Genomic DNA, 17,280 nt, shown 5'->3' with positions numbered 1-17,280 from the left:
GAAAACAAAAGTCAAAGAATTTGAATATTTGTAGAATGAAAAAAATGCAATTAGGAAAGAAAAACTGTATTATAATTCGGCTCTCTCTCTCTCTCTCTCTCTCTCTCTCTCTCTCTGACTCTTTTTATTGGAAATTATTTTATTAGAAATTTATAAATCCAGAAAATAAATTTGATAAAAAATTTTGAAACTTTTTAATGAAATTTATCAAAACTTTTGATTGTTTCAATTTTTAAAATTATTTCGGGAAGTCGATTATGTCCAAAAAAATTGTAATTACCTACAATTTTTCAAAATCCAATTTTCTGGAGAATTTCTACATTAAATTATTTAAAAAATCAAATATTTCTTCCTAATCAAATATTTAATTTATTATTATTTTATGTATTTTTCTTTATTTTAATTAAAAATTCAAAAAATTTCAATTTAGAAATTTTTGAAATTTAATTTTCAATACGATTTTAATTTAAATTTCAAATAATTTTAATGTGAAATTTTTTTAAATTTAATTTCTAATACAATTTTAATGAAATTTATTTTAAGTATTCAATTATTTTCGTAATTAAAAAAAAATTTACTGGAATACAATTATTTTCAAAAATTTAAATAAAAATTTCCAAAAGAATTCAATTAATTAAAAAAATTTCAATAACATTCTGAACTTCTTCACAAAAATTAAATTATTTTCCTCGAAAGAATTCAATTATTTTTTAAATTTTTAATAAAATTCTTCAAATTCAATTATTTTTAAGAATTTTAATTGAATTCTTCTGAGAAAGTTTTTAAAAAATTTCTTTATAAGAATTGAATCAATAGAAGAATTGAATAAAAAATATTCCTTTGAAAATCAATTATTTTCAAAATTTTCAATAAAAATTGTCAATTAGAATTAAATTATTTTCCATAAAATTTCAATGAAATATTTCGAAATAATTGAATATATTTTTATTAAAAATTTTAATGAAATTATTCGCAACAATTCAATTATTTTCTAAAATTTAAAAAAAATTTTCAATTGAATTCAATTAATTAAAAAAAATTTTTAAGAACATTTTAAACTTCTTTTTCAAGAAATGAATTATTTTCCTCGAAAGAATTCAATTATTTTCAAAAATTTTCAATTAAATTATATTATTAAAAAAAAGTTTATATAACATTCTAAACTTCTTCACAAGAATTAAATTATTTTCCTCGAAAGAATTTAATTATTTTTTAAATTTTTAATAAAAATCTTCGAAAAAAATCAATTATTTTCAAAAATTTTAATTGAATTCTTCTCAGAGAATCGATTATTCTTAGAAATTTTAAGAAAAATCTTCGGAAGAATTTAATTGTTTTCCATAAAATTTTAATGAAATTTTTCGAAAGAGTTGGATTATTTTTAAAAATTTCAATGAAATTCTTCGCAAAAATTCAATTACATTCTAAAATTTGAACTCAAATAATTTTTCAAATCAATTCTTATCAAAATAATTGTATAAAAATTTATTTATTTAAATACAAAAATAAGTGATAAAATAATTAATTATTTGAAAAAATTTATTTTAAGAATTCAACCATTTTCATAATTAATGAAAAATTTTCGTTGGAATTCAATTATAATATATAATAATAACACCTAATTAATTTTAAATTACAAATGCGGAATATTTTTTAATTTATGAATTACTTCTTCATTAATTATTACAAATTTTTAAATTTAATTACTTAATGTAGTTGGGCAACATTTTATTAAAATAATGAGAATAAAATAATAGTAATAAAAATAATAATTTTATTCAGTAATAATTATCTGTATTTAATCAACGAAAATTGTAGTGAAAAATTATTTAAAAAGTGATTTTTTAAATTTGTCCAAATATTTTGTTTCCGTTCGTTGAAGGTATTCTAAATGAGTTTGAAAAAGAAAATTAATTAACAAATATTAATTAAGGTAATAATTTTCTATACATACAAAATTTACGCCTACACTATATGTATATTCGAGACGAATATATTGTTTTAATCAAGCAAAATTTATTTGTCCAATTAATTTCAACACTATATTTAAAAATTAAATGTGGAAAATATCGTTGCACTTGGCCAAACTCGAGTGAAAAAACTTGTATTTCATTTAATAATTCAATCTGTTGATTTAATAAAAAAAAAAGATAGAAAATGAAAATATTTACTCGAAACAATTTTGTTTCTTTCTTAATAAAATTCTTCGAAAAAATTAAATTGTTTTCAAAAATTCGAAAATTCTTTTAAAAATTAAGAAAGAAACAAAATTAACAGGAATTAATTATTAATTCCTGTTAATTTTGTTTCTTTCTTAATAAAATTCTTCGAAAAAATTCAATTATTTTCAAAAATTTAAAAATTCTTTCTTAAAATTCTTCAAAAAATTCAATTATTTTCAAAAATTTAAAAATTCTTTTAAAAATTAAGAAAGAAACGAAATTAACGGAAATTAATTATTAATTCCTATTAATTTTGTTTCTTTTTTAATAAAATTCTTCGAAAAAATTAAATTGTTTTCAAAAATTCGAAAATTCTTTCTTAAAATTCTTCAAAAAATTCAATTATTTTCAAAAATTTTAAAATTCTTTAAAAAATTAAGAAAGAAACGAAATTAACGTAAATTAATTATTAATTCCTGTTAATTTTGTTTCTTAAAATTCTTCAAAAAAATCAATTATTTTCAAAAATTCTTTCTTAATAAAATTCTTCAAAAAATTCAATTATTTTCAAAAATTCTTTCTTAATAAAATTCTTCGAAAAAATTCAATTATTTTCAAAAATTTTAATTGATAATTCTTCTCAGAGAGTCAAAATTATTTTTCTGCTTCTTTTTTGCTATTTAAAAAAATTTATCTCCGTATCATTTATAAAATAACGAAATTAGAAAAAAAGAAGGAAAAAAAATTGCCTCCCTCATGTACGATGAATATTTCAATTAGAAGGTCAATTAACTCAAAAAGGTGTGAAGATTATGTTGTGTGTGAAACTCGGCTTTTCTTCCTTCCTTCCTTCCTTTCTTCACACTAAAGGTGTAGTCAATAGGCACTTTAATCGTTAAATGGTTGTTGTGGTCTTTTTTAAATGGCGCGTAAATGGGATAATCTCTAAATAATTGTGTCCATGTGTGTGTGTGTGTGTGTGTGTGGGGGTTTAAGGGTATATAGTGATAATTCATTATGCAGGCTTTGTGCGACGAAACAATGGAGCCCAAGGGAGTTGAATATAGTTCTCTATGGTAAAACCCCTGCTCACCTATTTTCTGATTCATGAAGAGGACATTGGACGACCTTTTTACGCTCGTACATATTATATGATTCTCGTAAAGATGGAAAACGGAGTGGGGGGAAAATTACTCTCATCGTAAAGATCAAGAGTTTGCTGTCTGCTTTTTCGAAGAGAGAGAGAGAGAAAAAAGATGAATGAATGAGAGAGTCGCGGTGAATTTCTAGAAATATTTTTCATTTTCGCTTGAAATTTTCAAGCGAAGAGGAGAACATTCAAAATTTTGAAATTAGGAAAGAATTATCTAATCTCCTTTTTATCCTCTTAAATTATTAAAATTATATAAAAAAAATAATAATTTAAATATTTCACAAAATTATTTTCAATTAAATATTAATAATTTTCTAATTACTAATTATAATTAACTCTATTGACAGGAAATTAATTTAAAATATAAACTCGTTTAGAGAAAGTCAAGTTAGATAAAAATTTCTAAATTGTGCATATGATAAAAAAAAGAATAAACTATGTATGTAGGAAATAAAATGAAAAAATAAATATTATTCTTTTATAAAATGCTGAATTTTCCATAATATATTTTTCCGAGCGAATAATCTGTTTGCGTTTACATAATTTTTGCCCGATTGGAGGGTATAAGAATGAAGGGAAAAATAATAATAATAAAAAAAAAATTGCTTCATTCACGTTGATTTTGCGCGAAACGTTTTAAAAACCTTGAATTTATACTGTTTGCGGAGAGTTATGGGTACACATGCAGAGAATGAATGTTGTCTGATGCTATTTTCACCTTGATCTACTGCGCGTCTGACGAAAACAGCCTTTATACTACTTGCACTTCATCTTTCACGAAAATTTTCTCTCTTACATGAAAAGTTATGTGGGTCAGACTCATGTCAGACTAGACGTAAAATTCGATATCTATGTATCTATAAATGCAGTATATATATACTAAACAATAAATAATTTTTTTTTTAACAATTATTAATAAACAAAAGATAAAGTTCGATAAAAAAATTTTTTTTTTCATCTTCTGCTGATTATTTTAAAGACGCAGATATTAATTGGAATAGATCTAGTATAATAGCTTAGAATCAATAAATAATTTTTTTATTAACAATTGTTAATAAACAAAAAGTTATAAAGTTAATAAAAATAATTTTTCATCTTCTGCTGATTATCGGCTGTGCATGGTTACTTTTTATTAATATTTAATTAAATTAATTTTGATGACCCGGATATTAATTGGAATTGTTTAAGTAGTAGCTTAGTAGATATAAATAATTTTTTTTATTAAAAAATTTTAATAAACAGAAGACTTAAAAGTTAAAAAAAATATTTTTTTTCATCTTCTGCTGATTGTCGGCTGTGGTTACTTTTTATGAATTTTTAATTATATTAATTTTGATGACCCAGATATTAATTGGAATTGTTTTAGTAGTGGCTTAGGACCCAAGAATAATATTTTTATTAACAATTGTTAATAAACAAAATGTTATAAAGATAAAAAAACAATTTTCATCTTCTGCTGATTATCGGCTGTGGTTACTTTTTATGAATTTTTAATAATATTAATTTTGATGACCCAGATATTAATTGGAATTGTTTTAGTAGTGGCTTAGGACCTATAAATAATTTTTTAGTAACAATTGTTAATAAACAAAAGACTGATAAGTTAAAAAAAATATAATTTTCATCTTCTGCTGATTATCGGCTGTGGTTACTTTTTATTAATTTTTAATTAAATTAGTTTTGATGACCTGGATATTAATTGGAATTGTTTCAGTAGTAGATTGGGAGCAATAAATAATTTTTTTATTATCAATTGTTAATAAACACAAGACTTAAAAGTTAAAAAGATTTTTTTTTTTCATCTTCTGCTGATTATCGGCTGTGGTTACTTTTTTTATTAATTTTTAATTAAATTAATATTGATGACCCAGATATTAATTGGAATTGTTTCAGCAGTAGTTTAGAACCCATAAATAATTTTTTTATTAACAATTGTTAATAAACAAAAAGTTAAAAAGTTAAAAAAAAATAATTTTTCATCTTCTGCTGATTATCGGCTGTCGTTACTTTTTATTAATTTGTAATTAAATTAATTTTGATGACCCGGATATTAATTGGAATTGTTTTAGTAGTAGCTTACGATCCATAAATAATTTGTTTATGAACAATTGTTAATAAACAAATAACTTATAAAGTTAAAAAAAAAATAATTCATCATGTTCTGTTTGTTATTGGCTGTGGTTACTTTTTATTAATTTATAATTAAATTAATTTTGATGACCCAGATATATTAATTAGAATTTTTTTTTTCTTGCAATCGCTGATGTTTATAACATTCTATTCATGCTAAAATTTCGAAGGTTTAAGCAATGTACAAACACAGACGTCTGATTTTATTTATAAGGATATATATTTTCTTGAAATAAATGTCGTCGAGAATATTGGTTGCAATGGACCATGAAAATTTGTCTCGCCTCCATAATAAATTTATCGGTTCAATTAAATAGTTATATGGATAGTCAATGGTGGAATTTTTCATCGCGTTTATACGGTTAGAGAAGTTTTTTCTTTATTTTCATTCACTCTTATATACTGTTTTAATAGAGAAATTTTCTTTAAATATGCAACACCAAAATTCAAAATTTTCTTATGAATTCTAAAAATTAAATTTTTTTCCATACTTTTAATAAAAATTCCTGATTTTTTTCTGATTTTCCTGACCTGTGTAAACCCTGATAATATATAGTCGACATTTGAACGAAAATTTGTCATTTATTTTTGTGATTGATGGAAAAATGAAACGATAATCTATATTCTCAGTTAGATGCAATTTAATTTCCATTTTATTTTCACAAAAGCAAGCAAAAAGTGATTGATGATAATTTTTCTAGTGACACGTGTGATAGTTTTTTAAAAATAATAAGAATTTCGATACAAATACTTTTTTATTGTAAATGTTGTATTTGAAGTAGAAAATTTTAAAGATAACTCTACGTTTTGCTTTAAACTGTACAAGTAGAATTGAAATTCTGTTATTGTTTTGACGTTTCAAATGTCAAAAGACTAAATGGAAAACTAAATTTACAATTTTCGAAATTTCCATTTTCAAATTGGAAATATTTAATCTATTTGTTATTTTAGAACATTCATTTACTTATTTTTTATTTTCTTGATTGTGGTATTATTTTGAAAGTGGATTCAATTTGAAGAAAATCATTCTTTTATTTGTTTGGAAAGAAAAACAATATTTGAAAACGAATATATTTTTTTTTCTTTTTAACAATAAAAATGTTTTGATTTTCAAAGTTTTTATAGGGAACTTTTTGGTAGATTTATAAATGTTACGTCAATAATATGCGAAATTAGTCCTGTTTGGAGTGAAAATTTATTCGGTAAATAATGTAAAACAATTTAAAATTAAACTTACCAGGAATACTGGTACCGAGCGCCACAAATACAATGGCAGTGACTGAATCTTTAATACCCAAGGTGCATCCAAAATAAGATGCTATGTCCCCAATAATTGCCGTTACTATTCCAATGCCAATTATGCTCACAAAAAAACAGAGGTATCCACCAGCAATATCTGTAACAAGCGAAAAATAACAAAAATTTACATTTTGGTACACATTTTTTTATACTTTAAAAGGAGTCTAGTTTATAATTTTTTAGACTCAATTATTACACGTGGGGAAAATGAATAATCTTTTAATTTAATATCATTATTATTATTATTATTATTATTATTATTATTTATAGTATTATTTTAAAATTACGATAATAATTCTAAAAATTATATTATTATAATGTTTAGAATTATTATCGTAATTTTAAAAAACATTAATAGTTGTTTTAGTGATTTTTTTAAATGTTTGTTATACTTGTAATGTAATTGAAGTCTTTAATAAAATTTCTATGTTGAGATTTGAAAAACATTGTCTTGTGACGCGTGTAAGAGACGTTAACGAATTTTCTCAACGTGTAAACATAATTAGTCCTGAGGCTTATTAGGTCGCGAATTATCCTAAACTCAATACTACACAGCATCAGTCTTCGTTCAAGTCGGAAGCCTTACAGGTTCATGACCCGCGTTGTCACTCCCCTGGAAAACACTGTCTAACTCCTTCGTCTCTTTACACATACAATATTTAATACAGTAAATTTTACACAATTTTTTTTATTTAATTAAATTTTATATATTTATTCTAGAAAATAATAACAAAAAAAATTGAATTTTTTAAAAGTTTCAAATGATTGCAGAAATCCAATTATTTTCAAAAAATATCCTCAAACTAATGATATTCAATATCTGCTATTTTAATAACATTTTCCAAAAAAATTCAATTTGAAAAATTTTGATACAATTCTACGTAAACATTTAATTATTTTCATAAATAATAAAAATTTCATAAGAATTTAATTATTGTCAAATTTTTTATAAATTTCTTCGCAATAATTCAATTATTGACAAAAATATTAACATTTTTGACAGGACAATTATTTACAATTATTTACGTAATTTAAATAAAATTCATCGCAAGAATTCAATTATTTTTAAAAATTTTAATAAAATTCATTACAAAATGTCAATAATTTTTTAATACAATTTTAATTAAATTCTTTGAAATAATTCACTAATTTTTTTTTAAATATCAATAAAATTATTTAATTCAATTATTTTTCTAAATAATAAAATATTTCGTAAGAATTCAATTACTTTCGAAAAGGGTAATAAAATTTTTCAAAAGAATTGAATTATTTCAAGAAATTTTAATAAAATTCTTTTCAAAATTCAATTATTTTCAAAAAATGTAATAAAAATCTTTGCGAGAATTAAAATATCTTCATATAAATAATGAAATTTCTCCCAAGTTTTCAATTATTTTTAATGAAATTCTTTACCTAAATTCAATTTTTTACATAACTTAAATAAAATTCTTTGCAAGAATTCAACTTGTATTTTTAAAAATTTTAATAAAATTAATTACAAAAAGTCAATAATTTTTTAAATACAATTTTAATAAAATTCTTTACAAATTTCAATTATTTTCAAAAAAATGTAATAAAAATCTTTGCGAGAATTAAAATATTTTCATAAATAATAAAATTTTTCCCAAGATTTCAATTATTTTCAATAGAATTTTAATTAAATTCATCGAAAAAATTCAATTATTCTCAAAATTTTAATAAAATTCTTCTCAAAAATTCAATAATTTTCACAAATAATAAAATTTTTCAGTAGAATTTAATTATTTAGAAAAATTTGAATAAAATTCAATGCAAGAATTCAATTATATTCATAATAAATTTCTTCGAATAAATTCAATTATTTTCAATTCAATTGCAATTGATTTCTTAGAAAAAAAAGTCAATTATTTCAAAATTTTTAATAAAAAATTCTTGAATAAAAATTATTTTCCAAATTTTTAATAAAATTCTTCACAAAAATTTAATTATTTTTCGAAAAAAAAATCCTTTGAAGGATTTCAATTATTTTTAATATAATTTTAATTAAATTCCTCGAAAGAATTACATTTTATCAAGATTATTCATAAAATATTTAATTATTTTCAAAAATTTTAATAAAATTCCTCGCAGGAATTTAATTATTTTCAGAAATTATAAAATTTTTAAAGTTATTGAATTATTTGTTATTATTTTCATAAGTAATAAAATTCTTTTCAGGAGTTCAATTATTTTTGATACAGCTTTATTAAAATTCTTCAAAATAATTCAATTATTTCAAAATTTGTTGATAAAACTCTTTATGAGAATTAAAGTTTAAGAAACATTCAATTCTTTAATAAATTATTTATACCTAAATAATTGAAGCGTTTTGTGCAAAAACAGCATAAGTCCATAATTAGAAATTGTTCAGGAATCAATAAAAACTGTTTTTCTCGTAAATGTTAAGATTTTTTTTTAATTCGGCTTTTTGCATTATATTCTACTAACCTATAAGTTAAAAAATCCAATATGATTAATTAATTATCTACTTAATATAAAAAATTAAAAAATAAATTAACATTTGGACTTATGCTGTTTCTGCACAAAATGAAATGAAAAACACAGAAAATTTATTAAATCCAGTGAAATATCAAAGTTTTATGAAATATTTAATAACATTTATTTAAAATATTAAATTAGGATAATTTTTAGTAACATTTTATAAATAATAAAATTGTTTTAAGAATAAATTTAACCAATTTTCAATATTTTCTAATTTTAAAATAATTCAGTCACCACTGTCACTTTTTGCTTCCCATGAGTGTTTTTATTTATAATATAAACTGTTTAATATAAATTATTAAAATACGTCAAGAATATCCCAAATAAATATAAAACTTATCATGGACTTGTGCTGTTTCTGCACAAAATGATATTTTAATTATTTTTTTTAAGGGTTTAGAGTTTAGTCACTTATGTAATATTTTACCAGATTGAAAAGCTTCATTCAAAGATAAATTTTCCATAAAAAAGTGATTTTTGAAAAAAATGGACTTATGCGGTTTCTGCACAAAACGCTTCAATTGAATTCTCGTAGAATTTTCTATAATAAAAATTGATTTAAAAAAAAAAAATTTTTTACTAAAATTGCTTGAATTTGTTTTTAAATAATTGAATTTCGAAAAGGTTTTAAACTCTAATTAAATAAAATAAATAAATGAATATTTATTGAATACGAAAAGGAAGGAAAAATCAGTGATGAAAGGTAAAATAAGATTTATAAAATAAGATTTAGTAAAAGCCGTCTATTTAGTCGGAATATAGTCGTTAATTGAAGATTTGAACTGGCGAGAGTAGAGATAGGTAACGGCATAAAAGCCATGTTTGCCCTATATGGGATTCACTATATAGTCCCAGGTGGTTATAAGGGATTCTCGTTATATTAGCCTCGCTTGGATTATCCGCAGCCACTTGATAACTTCATCTCTTTTGCTGAGCACGTAACAAAACAAAACGTCGTCAGTTAAGTGCTAATGGTCTTTCCCTCTCTCTATCTCTCTCGTCTCAACAATCCTCTAACTTTTCTTTTTTCTTTTTTCCCATTTCGAATTACTATTTAAGACGAACACTCCTATTCTCCTGTTCCACAGAATTGTTTATACTTTTCAAAACTGATTTACGCTCTAATGACTTCTAAAGTAACTTCAGACTTTGGATAAGATTACTTTTCCCACTATTTGAAAAAAAGATTTTCTGTGACTTGAATTTGATGTAAAAGAAACGATGAAGAAATAGAAATATTTCTTTTTTCTGAGAGAAAATTATATTGTGGATACGAAACTTTTGAACGAGGGGCGAAAAGTACTCTTGTGACGCTCCTGGTTCTCTCACAAGCGGTGAAACCTTTACGCTTTGGGGCTGATTTCGAAAAGGGGGGACAATTTTGAAATGTTCGCTTTAGTAAATATTATTTTATAAATCAGAAGTGAACACGGTTTACATTAATTTAATAATATTAATAATATTATTATTAATATTAATAATATTATTATTAATATTAATAATATTATTGAATATATGAAAAAAATGAATAAAATGAATTGACATTAATTACTAGTATTTATGGTAATTACCAGTAAACAAGGGAGACAATGAACTCGCTCAATCGTAAAATAATAGATCTCTGATTATTATTACGAGATTAGAAATAAAGAAGTAGTTAATTGGATTAGTGAAAGTGACGGAGAGAATATAAATCAATCATTTGATAGGCGATGCGGTTAATCATGTAATTCCCTAACACACGTTGATTATAATTATTAGGGAACCTGTGTTGGTAATTGTGCATGTGATGTGTTCTCTAGAGATTGAACTCGAGTTGGTTCATCAAACTATCGATCTTTACTTGACAAACCATAGTAGACACCTCAAAGTATGCAGTCTTCTCCCACCCCCCGCCCTTCTTCTTCTTTAACCACTATATGGTTTATATGGTTATTGGCAAAGTTCTAGAAACAATTTTAATGAGGGACACATTTTGCGGCTATCTTCCTATATATGCATTAATCCTTTTCACTTGTCTAATAATTGTGCTTTCGCAGTTCCTATCGGTAGTTGTGAATAGGGACAATAACATTTTTTCATTATTATTATATTTTTGTAATAATTACTATATTATTAATAGAAAGCTTTTTATTATTAATAAAAGTAATTTTGTTGTTCGAATGTGTCGTTGTTTTATTGAATAATAGAAAGCAATTAAAGGGCGAGAAGTAATAATAAAATTATAATAATACAATAATTATTATAATATAATTATGATATTGTTATTACTTCTCGTCCTGTAATTTCTTTCTATTAATTTCGACATATTTTCGAATTAAACCTTTTTTCGATTACATTACATTATAAAAAAACTAGTGATAATTAAAGAAAGGTTTTTCGTTTGACTGTTTTTGATAATTATTGCGCTATTTTCTTTATGATAATATTGTAAAATATTACACGTAAATAATATCGGACTTGGTCAGTTGACATGTAAATAATATTGTCGTATCGTAGTTAGGAATTAGGAATAATTAAAAAAGTTGCATTTCGAAACGTATGACACATTAGTTGGAAAGGTCGACAGGGAAATGCTTCGCGGAGTTGAGAATTATTCGCTTATAAACGAATCTAAGGGGTCGTGGCGTATAAATTCGAAGCGTACTGGACGGGAGTGAAGGCGACTCGGGAGTGGAGGGGAGGCGCGCGCTCTCATAGGCGGAACGCTCACGTATAAAACGCGGCGCGAGCTCTGCGAGAGCGTCAGTCCCACTCAAGCAGTCGTAGACGCAGGATCTCAAGTTTTCGGTAAAAATACTACACGCATCTTTTAAATTATTTTACTATTAACTTAAATAGATTATTATTAAGTAGTTTTTTTATTAAATAGTTTATTATTAAATAGTTTATTATCAAATAGTTTATTATTAAGTAGTTTATTATTAAATAGTTTATTATTATATAGTTTATTATTAAATAGTTTATTAGGAAGTAGTTTATTACTAAATATTATTAAATAATTTATTATTACACATTTTGTTACAAAATAACTTATTTTATCATTCAAATTAATTTCAAGATTTCCTTTAAAATTAAAATAAACTGCAAAGATTTTCCTTTGCAGTTTATTTTAATTTTAAAGGAAATCTTTCATTCTCTACGTTTTTCTTAAAAATACTTTTGTTAAAAAAATTTAATTTTTTTTCTCAATTTAATCATTTCTTTTGGAATAATTTTCTTGAAAATTTGAAAAATTCTTGAAAAATTTAATTAAAATGAAGTTAAATTTAATTTTTCATTAAGATATAATTACTCTTCGTACTTTAAATAATATTGAAAATTTAATATGCGGATTTGATTATTATCGCTGACGACTAAAAAGCGCACTTATATATTAAAATTTACGATAAACCGTTTAATAGTTATTCAAAACTATAAATGATATATAACCTGGCATGTCTGGACGAAATTAAATTATACGCGAATCCTTTCTCTCTCTCTCTCTTTATGAAAAGTCAATAAATATATATACATGTTTATGTATACCGTGCATTGAGAAAGTTTTATGTACAATTCAAATTCAATTATGATTTTGACTTTGACAATAATATACGCCCATTTATTTATTTATTATCGTACTTTTCTAATATATAAAACAATGACAATGTTCATAAAATGCTGGAAAAAATTGTCATTCTTGAGCTTTTGTATTGATTTGCATACTTTTAATGCAGAATAATGTCATTTTTTTATTTATTACTTTAAATAAATTTAGCAGAGGGAATTATTTTTGCTTTCGAGATGAGTTATTGACTCTCTTAATTAATAATTCCGTCTCTTATAATTTATTAATTATATTTATATAATATATTTATTTATTTTTATATTGCAATTAATATGCTAATAATAATATATTAATAATAATTAAATATAATGTGTTAATATTAATTAAATATTTAATTATAATTATAATTTTCGTCTTTTTATTTGTTAGGATTGTAATGGTTTGTCTATATGTGATCTATAATTAAGCCACATTTGCATTTAATTAGAGCAAGTGCTTTTTAATGCTCTTTGAAAAAATTCAGTTTTAATTGAAATAACGAACAGTTTCTTTTTTATTTACGATAAAAGTTATCGTTTTTATGCTTTTTTCAACGAGGAAACGATTAAGATTTTTTACAAAAGCTTCTTCTAATAATCAAATTAAATTATTACTATCTTTTTTCGCGAAATTAAAAAAACATTAAAAAATTTATGCCTGCAATATTTATTGTCTTGAGCTGTAAATTTAAATTAGCAAAAAGTAATTAATGCAAAAAATCAGGAGTGACCTTTCGCTTTAACAATTAATGAATAATTAATTATTGTTATTAAAAAAAATTAATTAATAGTAAAATTAGTAATTAGTGATTAATAATTAGTGATTAGTTATTAGTTATTAGTTATTAGTTATTAGTTATTAGTTATTAGTTATTAGTTATTAGTTATTAGTTATTAGTTATTAGTTATTAGTTATTAGTTATTAGTTATTAGTTATTAGTTATTAGTTATTAGTGATTAGTGATTAGTGATTATCAGTTAGTGATTGTCAATTAGTGATGAGTGATTATTAATTAGTGATTAGTAATTAGGGATTAGTAATTAGTAATTAGTAATTAGTGAATTTAAAATAATATAAATTTAAAGAATTCGGTAATTAACTCTGAAATAAAAAAAATGTTGAAATGTTTAAACGAAATAAATTACACGATTTTAGTCATCCTCGGGTCTGACCCGTAGAATCACTAGTTGAACCACCCTTGGGTATGATTATCAGGTGAGATCTAGTATCTACATGGGATTGTCGAGATACGTGACCCGGTTTCAGTCTAGAAATAATGGTCAACATACGTGACACACAACTTGATGTACGGGGACGTTGAGAATTTATATATAAATATAGTTCACTGTAAACAGTGGGTTAAAACTAAGACCCAAAAAGGTACTTCAAGTTTACAACGTTGAAATATCAACGAAAATAGGAAAAAATATATTTCCAGTGAGAAACAATATTATAAGCAAAACAATTTTGTTCTTGAAAAATTAAAATTATCTAGAGGCTTAATTGCATTCGAATTATTAGTTTTATTTAAAAAATGGCACTTTTTGAAAAAACGGTACATTTTCGAAAAACTTAAAATGATGGGAAACTGTTTATCATTCATTTTTGAAACGTAAAATAATTTTTCCTTGAAAAATTAAATTGGTCTAGAGGATGAATTTCATCTAAATTAATAGTTTTACTTAAAAAATGGCACTTTTGGTAATTTTTTTCTAAAACAAAAAATAATTTTTCTTTAAAAATTAAAATGGTCACGGGGCTCAATTTTATACAAATTTTTTATTTGATTAAAAAATGGCCCTTTTTTCGAAAAAGAACACATTTCTGAAAAGCTGGACTTTTTTTATTTGTTTACTATTATTATTTTATTTATTTACTCTATTATTAAATTTTAATTATATTTATTTTTATTAAAAAAAAACTTTATAGAATAGTTATAGTACTTATTATATTTTGTAAAATTTTTTTTTAAACATATGATGTGTTTCCTGAGAATATTATTTTGATTTTCTTCTGCAGAAGTTATTGCATGTCAGGGTTATAGAATAAGTTTTGCCTAAAAACGTTAGACATAATGTACTTTTCGTGTTTTTGTATTTTTGCAAAGAGAGCACTGTCGTGGAAAATTTTTTAAAAGCTTTCTGCATTTTGCATCTGACTTGAGCTTTTAAAGATTTACACACGATGAAATAGATTATTAAAAATTATTAAATATATGGCACATTAAAATTTTTTTTTTAAATTAAAAATATTTTTGATTTAATTTTTGCATTTAACTGATTTTATAACGTTTTTCTATTATTTTTTACTAATTTTTACTGCTTTTACTATTATTTCTACATGTTTACTGTTTTTACTATTTTCTTCTTTTTTTTACAATCTTTCTATTTTTAGAATTTTTACTATCTTTGCTACTTTTACTATTTTTAGAACTTTTGCTATTTCCGCTACTTTTACTATGGGGTCGTCCATATACCACGTGGACACTTTTGGGGGGAGGGGGGGGGGTTAAAAAAAGTTTGAAAATGTCCACGATCCCATGTATTTTTGTGTCCACAAGGGGGGAGGGGGTGGGGTCAAAAATCTTTGAAAAACTGTCCACGTAGTATATGAACGACCCTATTTTCAATTATTTTTCACTATTTTTTCTGCTTTTACTATTTTTACTTTTTTTTACTATTTTTGTTACTTCTACTATATTTGCTACATTTAATATATTTGATACCTTCACTATTTTTGCTATTTTTACTATTTTTGATACTTTCACTAATTTTGCTATTTTTTCCTTTTACTATTTTCGCTGCTTTTACTATTTTCCCTTTTTTTTACTATTTTTGTTACTTTCACTATTTTTTCTACTTTTACTATCTTTACTATCTTTGCTGTTTTCGCTTCTTACTACTTTTACTGTGTTTGATAGTTTCACTATTTTTGCTGCTTTTACTATTTTCCCTTTTTTTATTTTTTACTTTTTTTTATAGTTTTAATATGTTTGATAGTTTCACTATTTTTGCTAGTTTTACTATCTTTGATATTTTGACTATTTTCGCTACTTTTACTATTTTCACTTTTTTTACCATTTCGCTACTTTTAATATTTTTGCTACTTTTACTATTTGTGTTACTTTCACTATTTTTTCTACTTTTACTATCTTTACTATTTTCGCTTTTTACTATCTTTACTATTTTTGCTAATTTTACTATGTTTGCTGCTTTCATTATTTTTGCTATTTTTGCCTTTTTTACTACTTTCGCTAATTCTATTTTTTTCGCTAATACTATTTTCACTTTTTTTTAGTATTTTTGTTACTTTTACTATTTTAGTTACTTTCACTATTTTTACTATCTTCACTTTTTTTTACTATTTTTGCTTATTTTACTATCTTTACTATTTTCGCTTTTTTAATACTTTTACTATTTTCTACTACTTTTACTATTTTTTGTTACTTTCACTATTTCTGTTACATTTACTATTTTCACCATTTTCGCTATTTTTTCGAATTTCCACAACTTTTAATAATATCCTTTCGTTCGAAAATATCTTTTCCGTCTAGTGTGAAATTACAATCCACACATATCCGATTGAATATAGAAATATGTTTTATGTCGCGTGTCATTGACAGAAAATGACATCTTGTCAAATTTCGTTATCCCTATACTGTATACATACAGACACTCCGGCATATCAGAATATTGTCGAATGGACATGCATTTTATTATTGGATAGCGTCAAGCGAAGAAGAGAATCTCTCGCCTGACAAGATTGAGAGCAAAAGGCAAAGAAAAAAAAAATAAATATAATGTTGGATACACGTATCGTATTTTATTGTCGAGTATATAAAATTCGTGACGCATCTGACCCTAGAGAGATAGAGAAAGAGAGAGAAGAAGAGCGAGCGTTGATTCATTGGGTTTTTCGATCGGTATATGTAATAAAATTCATCTCTCTTTTTTTTTCTTTTTTTTTTTTTGGTAACCCACCACGTTGCAAAGCGCAGTAACGAGAAATTGTTCGCAATGTCAGCACTTCCTGGAATTCTACACTCCTCGTCAAATTATTATTGTAGGAACGTGTGTGAGATTCATTCCAGCATTGTAATTCGGATATGATATACTTTTTTGTGGTTTTTTTTCTTTTATGTTTTTTTTTTGTAGGAAAAATTAATCAGACAGTATTCTTTCTTTTTTCTAGAAGAAATAAAAAGGTTTTCTTGACAATTTTCCATTCGATTTAATTTTAATTGAATTTTTTTCCTATTTTTACATTTCTCTGTATGATAGTTGTTCCAAAGGTGGTTTTGTACTAGTTCCAAACTTGTTTCGAGTATATTTTGAATAAAAAACTGTTTTTACCTGTTTTTAAACACGTTTTGTACTAGCTTTGAAGTAGTTTTAAATATATTCTTTTTTATTAGTTGCGGACATGTTTCA

General features: G+C 23.5%; 1 protein-coding gene across 1 annotated transcript in view; it reads right to left on the bottom strand.

Moving 5' to 3' along the window:
• The window catches only part of LOC122502549 (sodium/calcium exchanger 2-like), a 94,639-nt gene that overhangs the window by 20,973 nt on the left and 56,386 nt on the right, over positions 1 to 17,280 (bottom strand). Inside the window, exon 4 of the mRNA XM_043612664.1 lies at positions 6,683 to 6,841. Coding sequence (XP_043468599.1) covers positions 6,683 to 6,841 — 159 coding nt within the window. The remainder of the gene's footprint in view (positions 1 to 6,682; positions 6,842 to 17,280) is intronic.

The sequence above is a fragment of the Leptopilina heterotoma genome, unplaced genomic scaffold (genome assembly GCF_015476425.1).
Source record: "Leptopilina heterotoma isolate Lh14 unplaced genomic scaffold, ASM1547642v1 Lhet_234, whole genome shotgun sequence".
NCBI lineage: Eukaryota > Metazoa > Arthropoda > Insecta > Hymenoptera > Figitidae > Leptopilina > Leptopilina heterotoma.
This window is presented reverse-complemented; position numbering and strand designations above follow the sequence as displayed.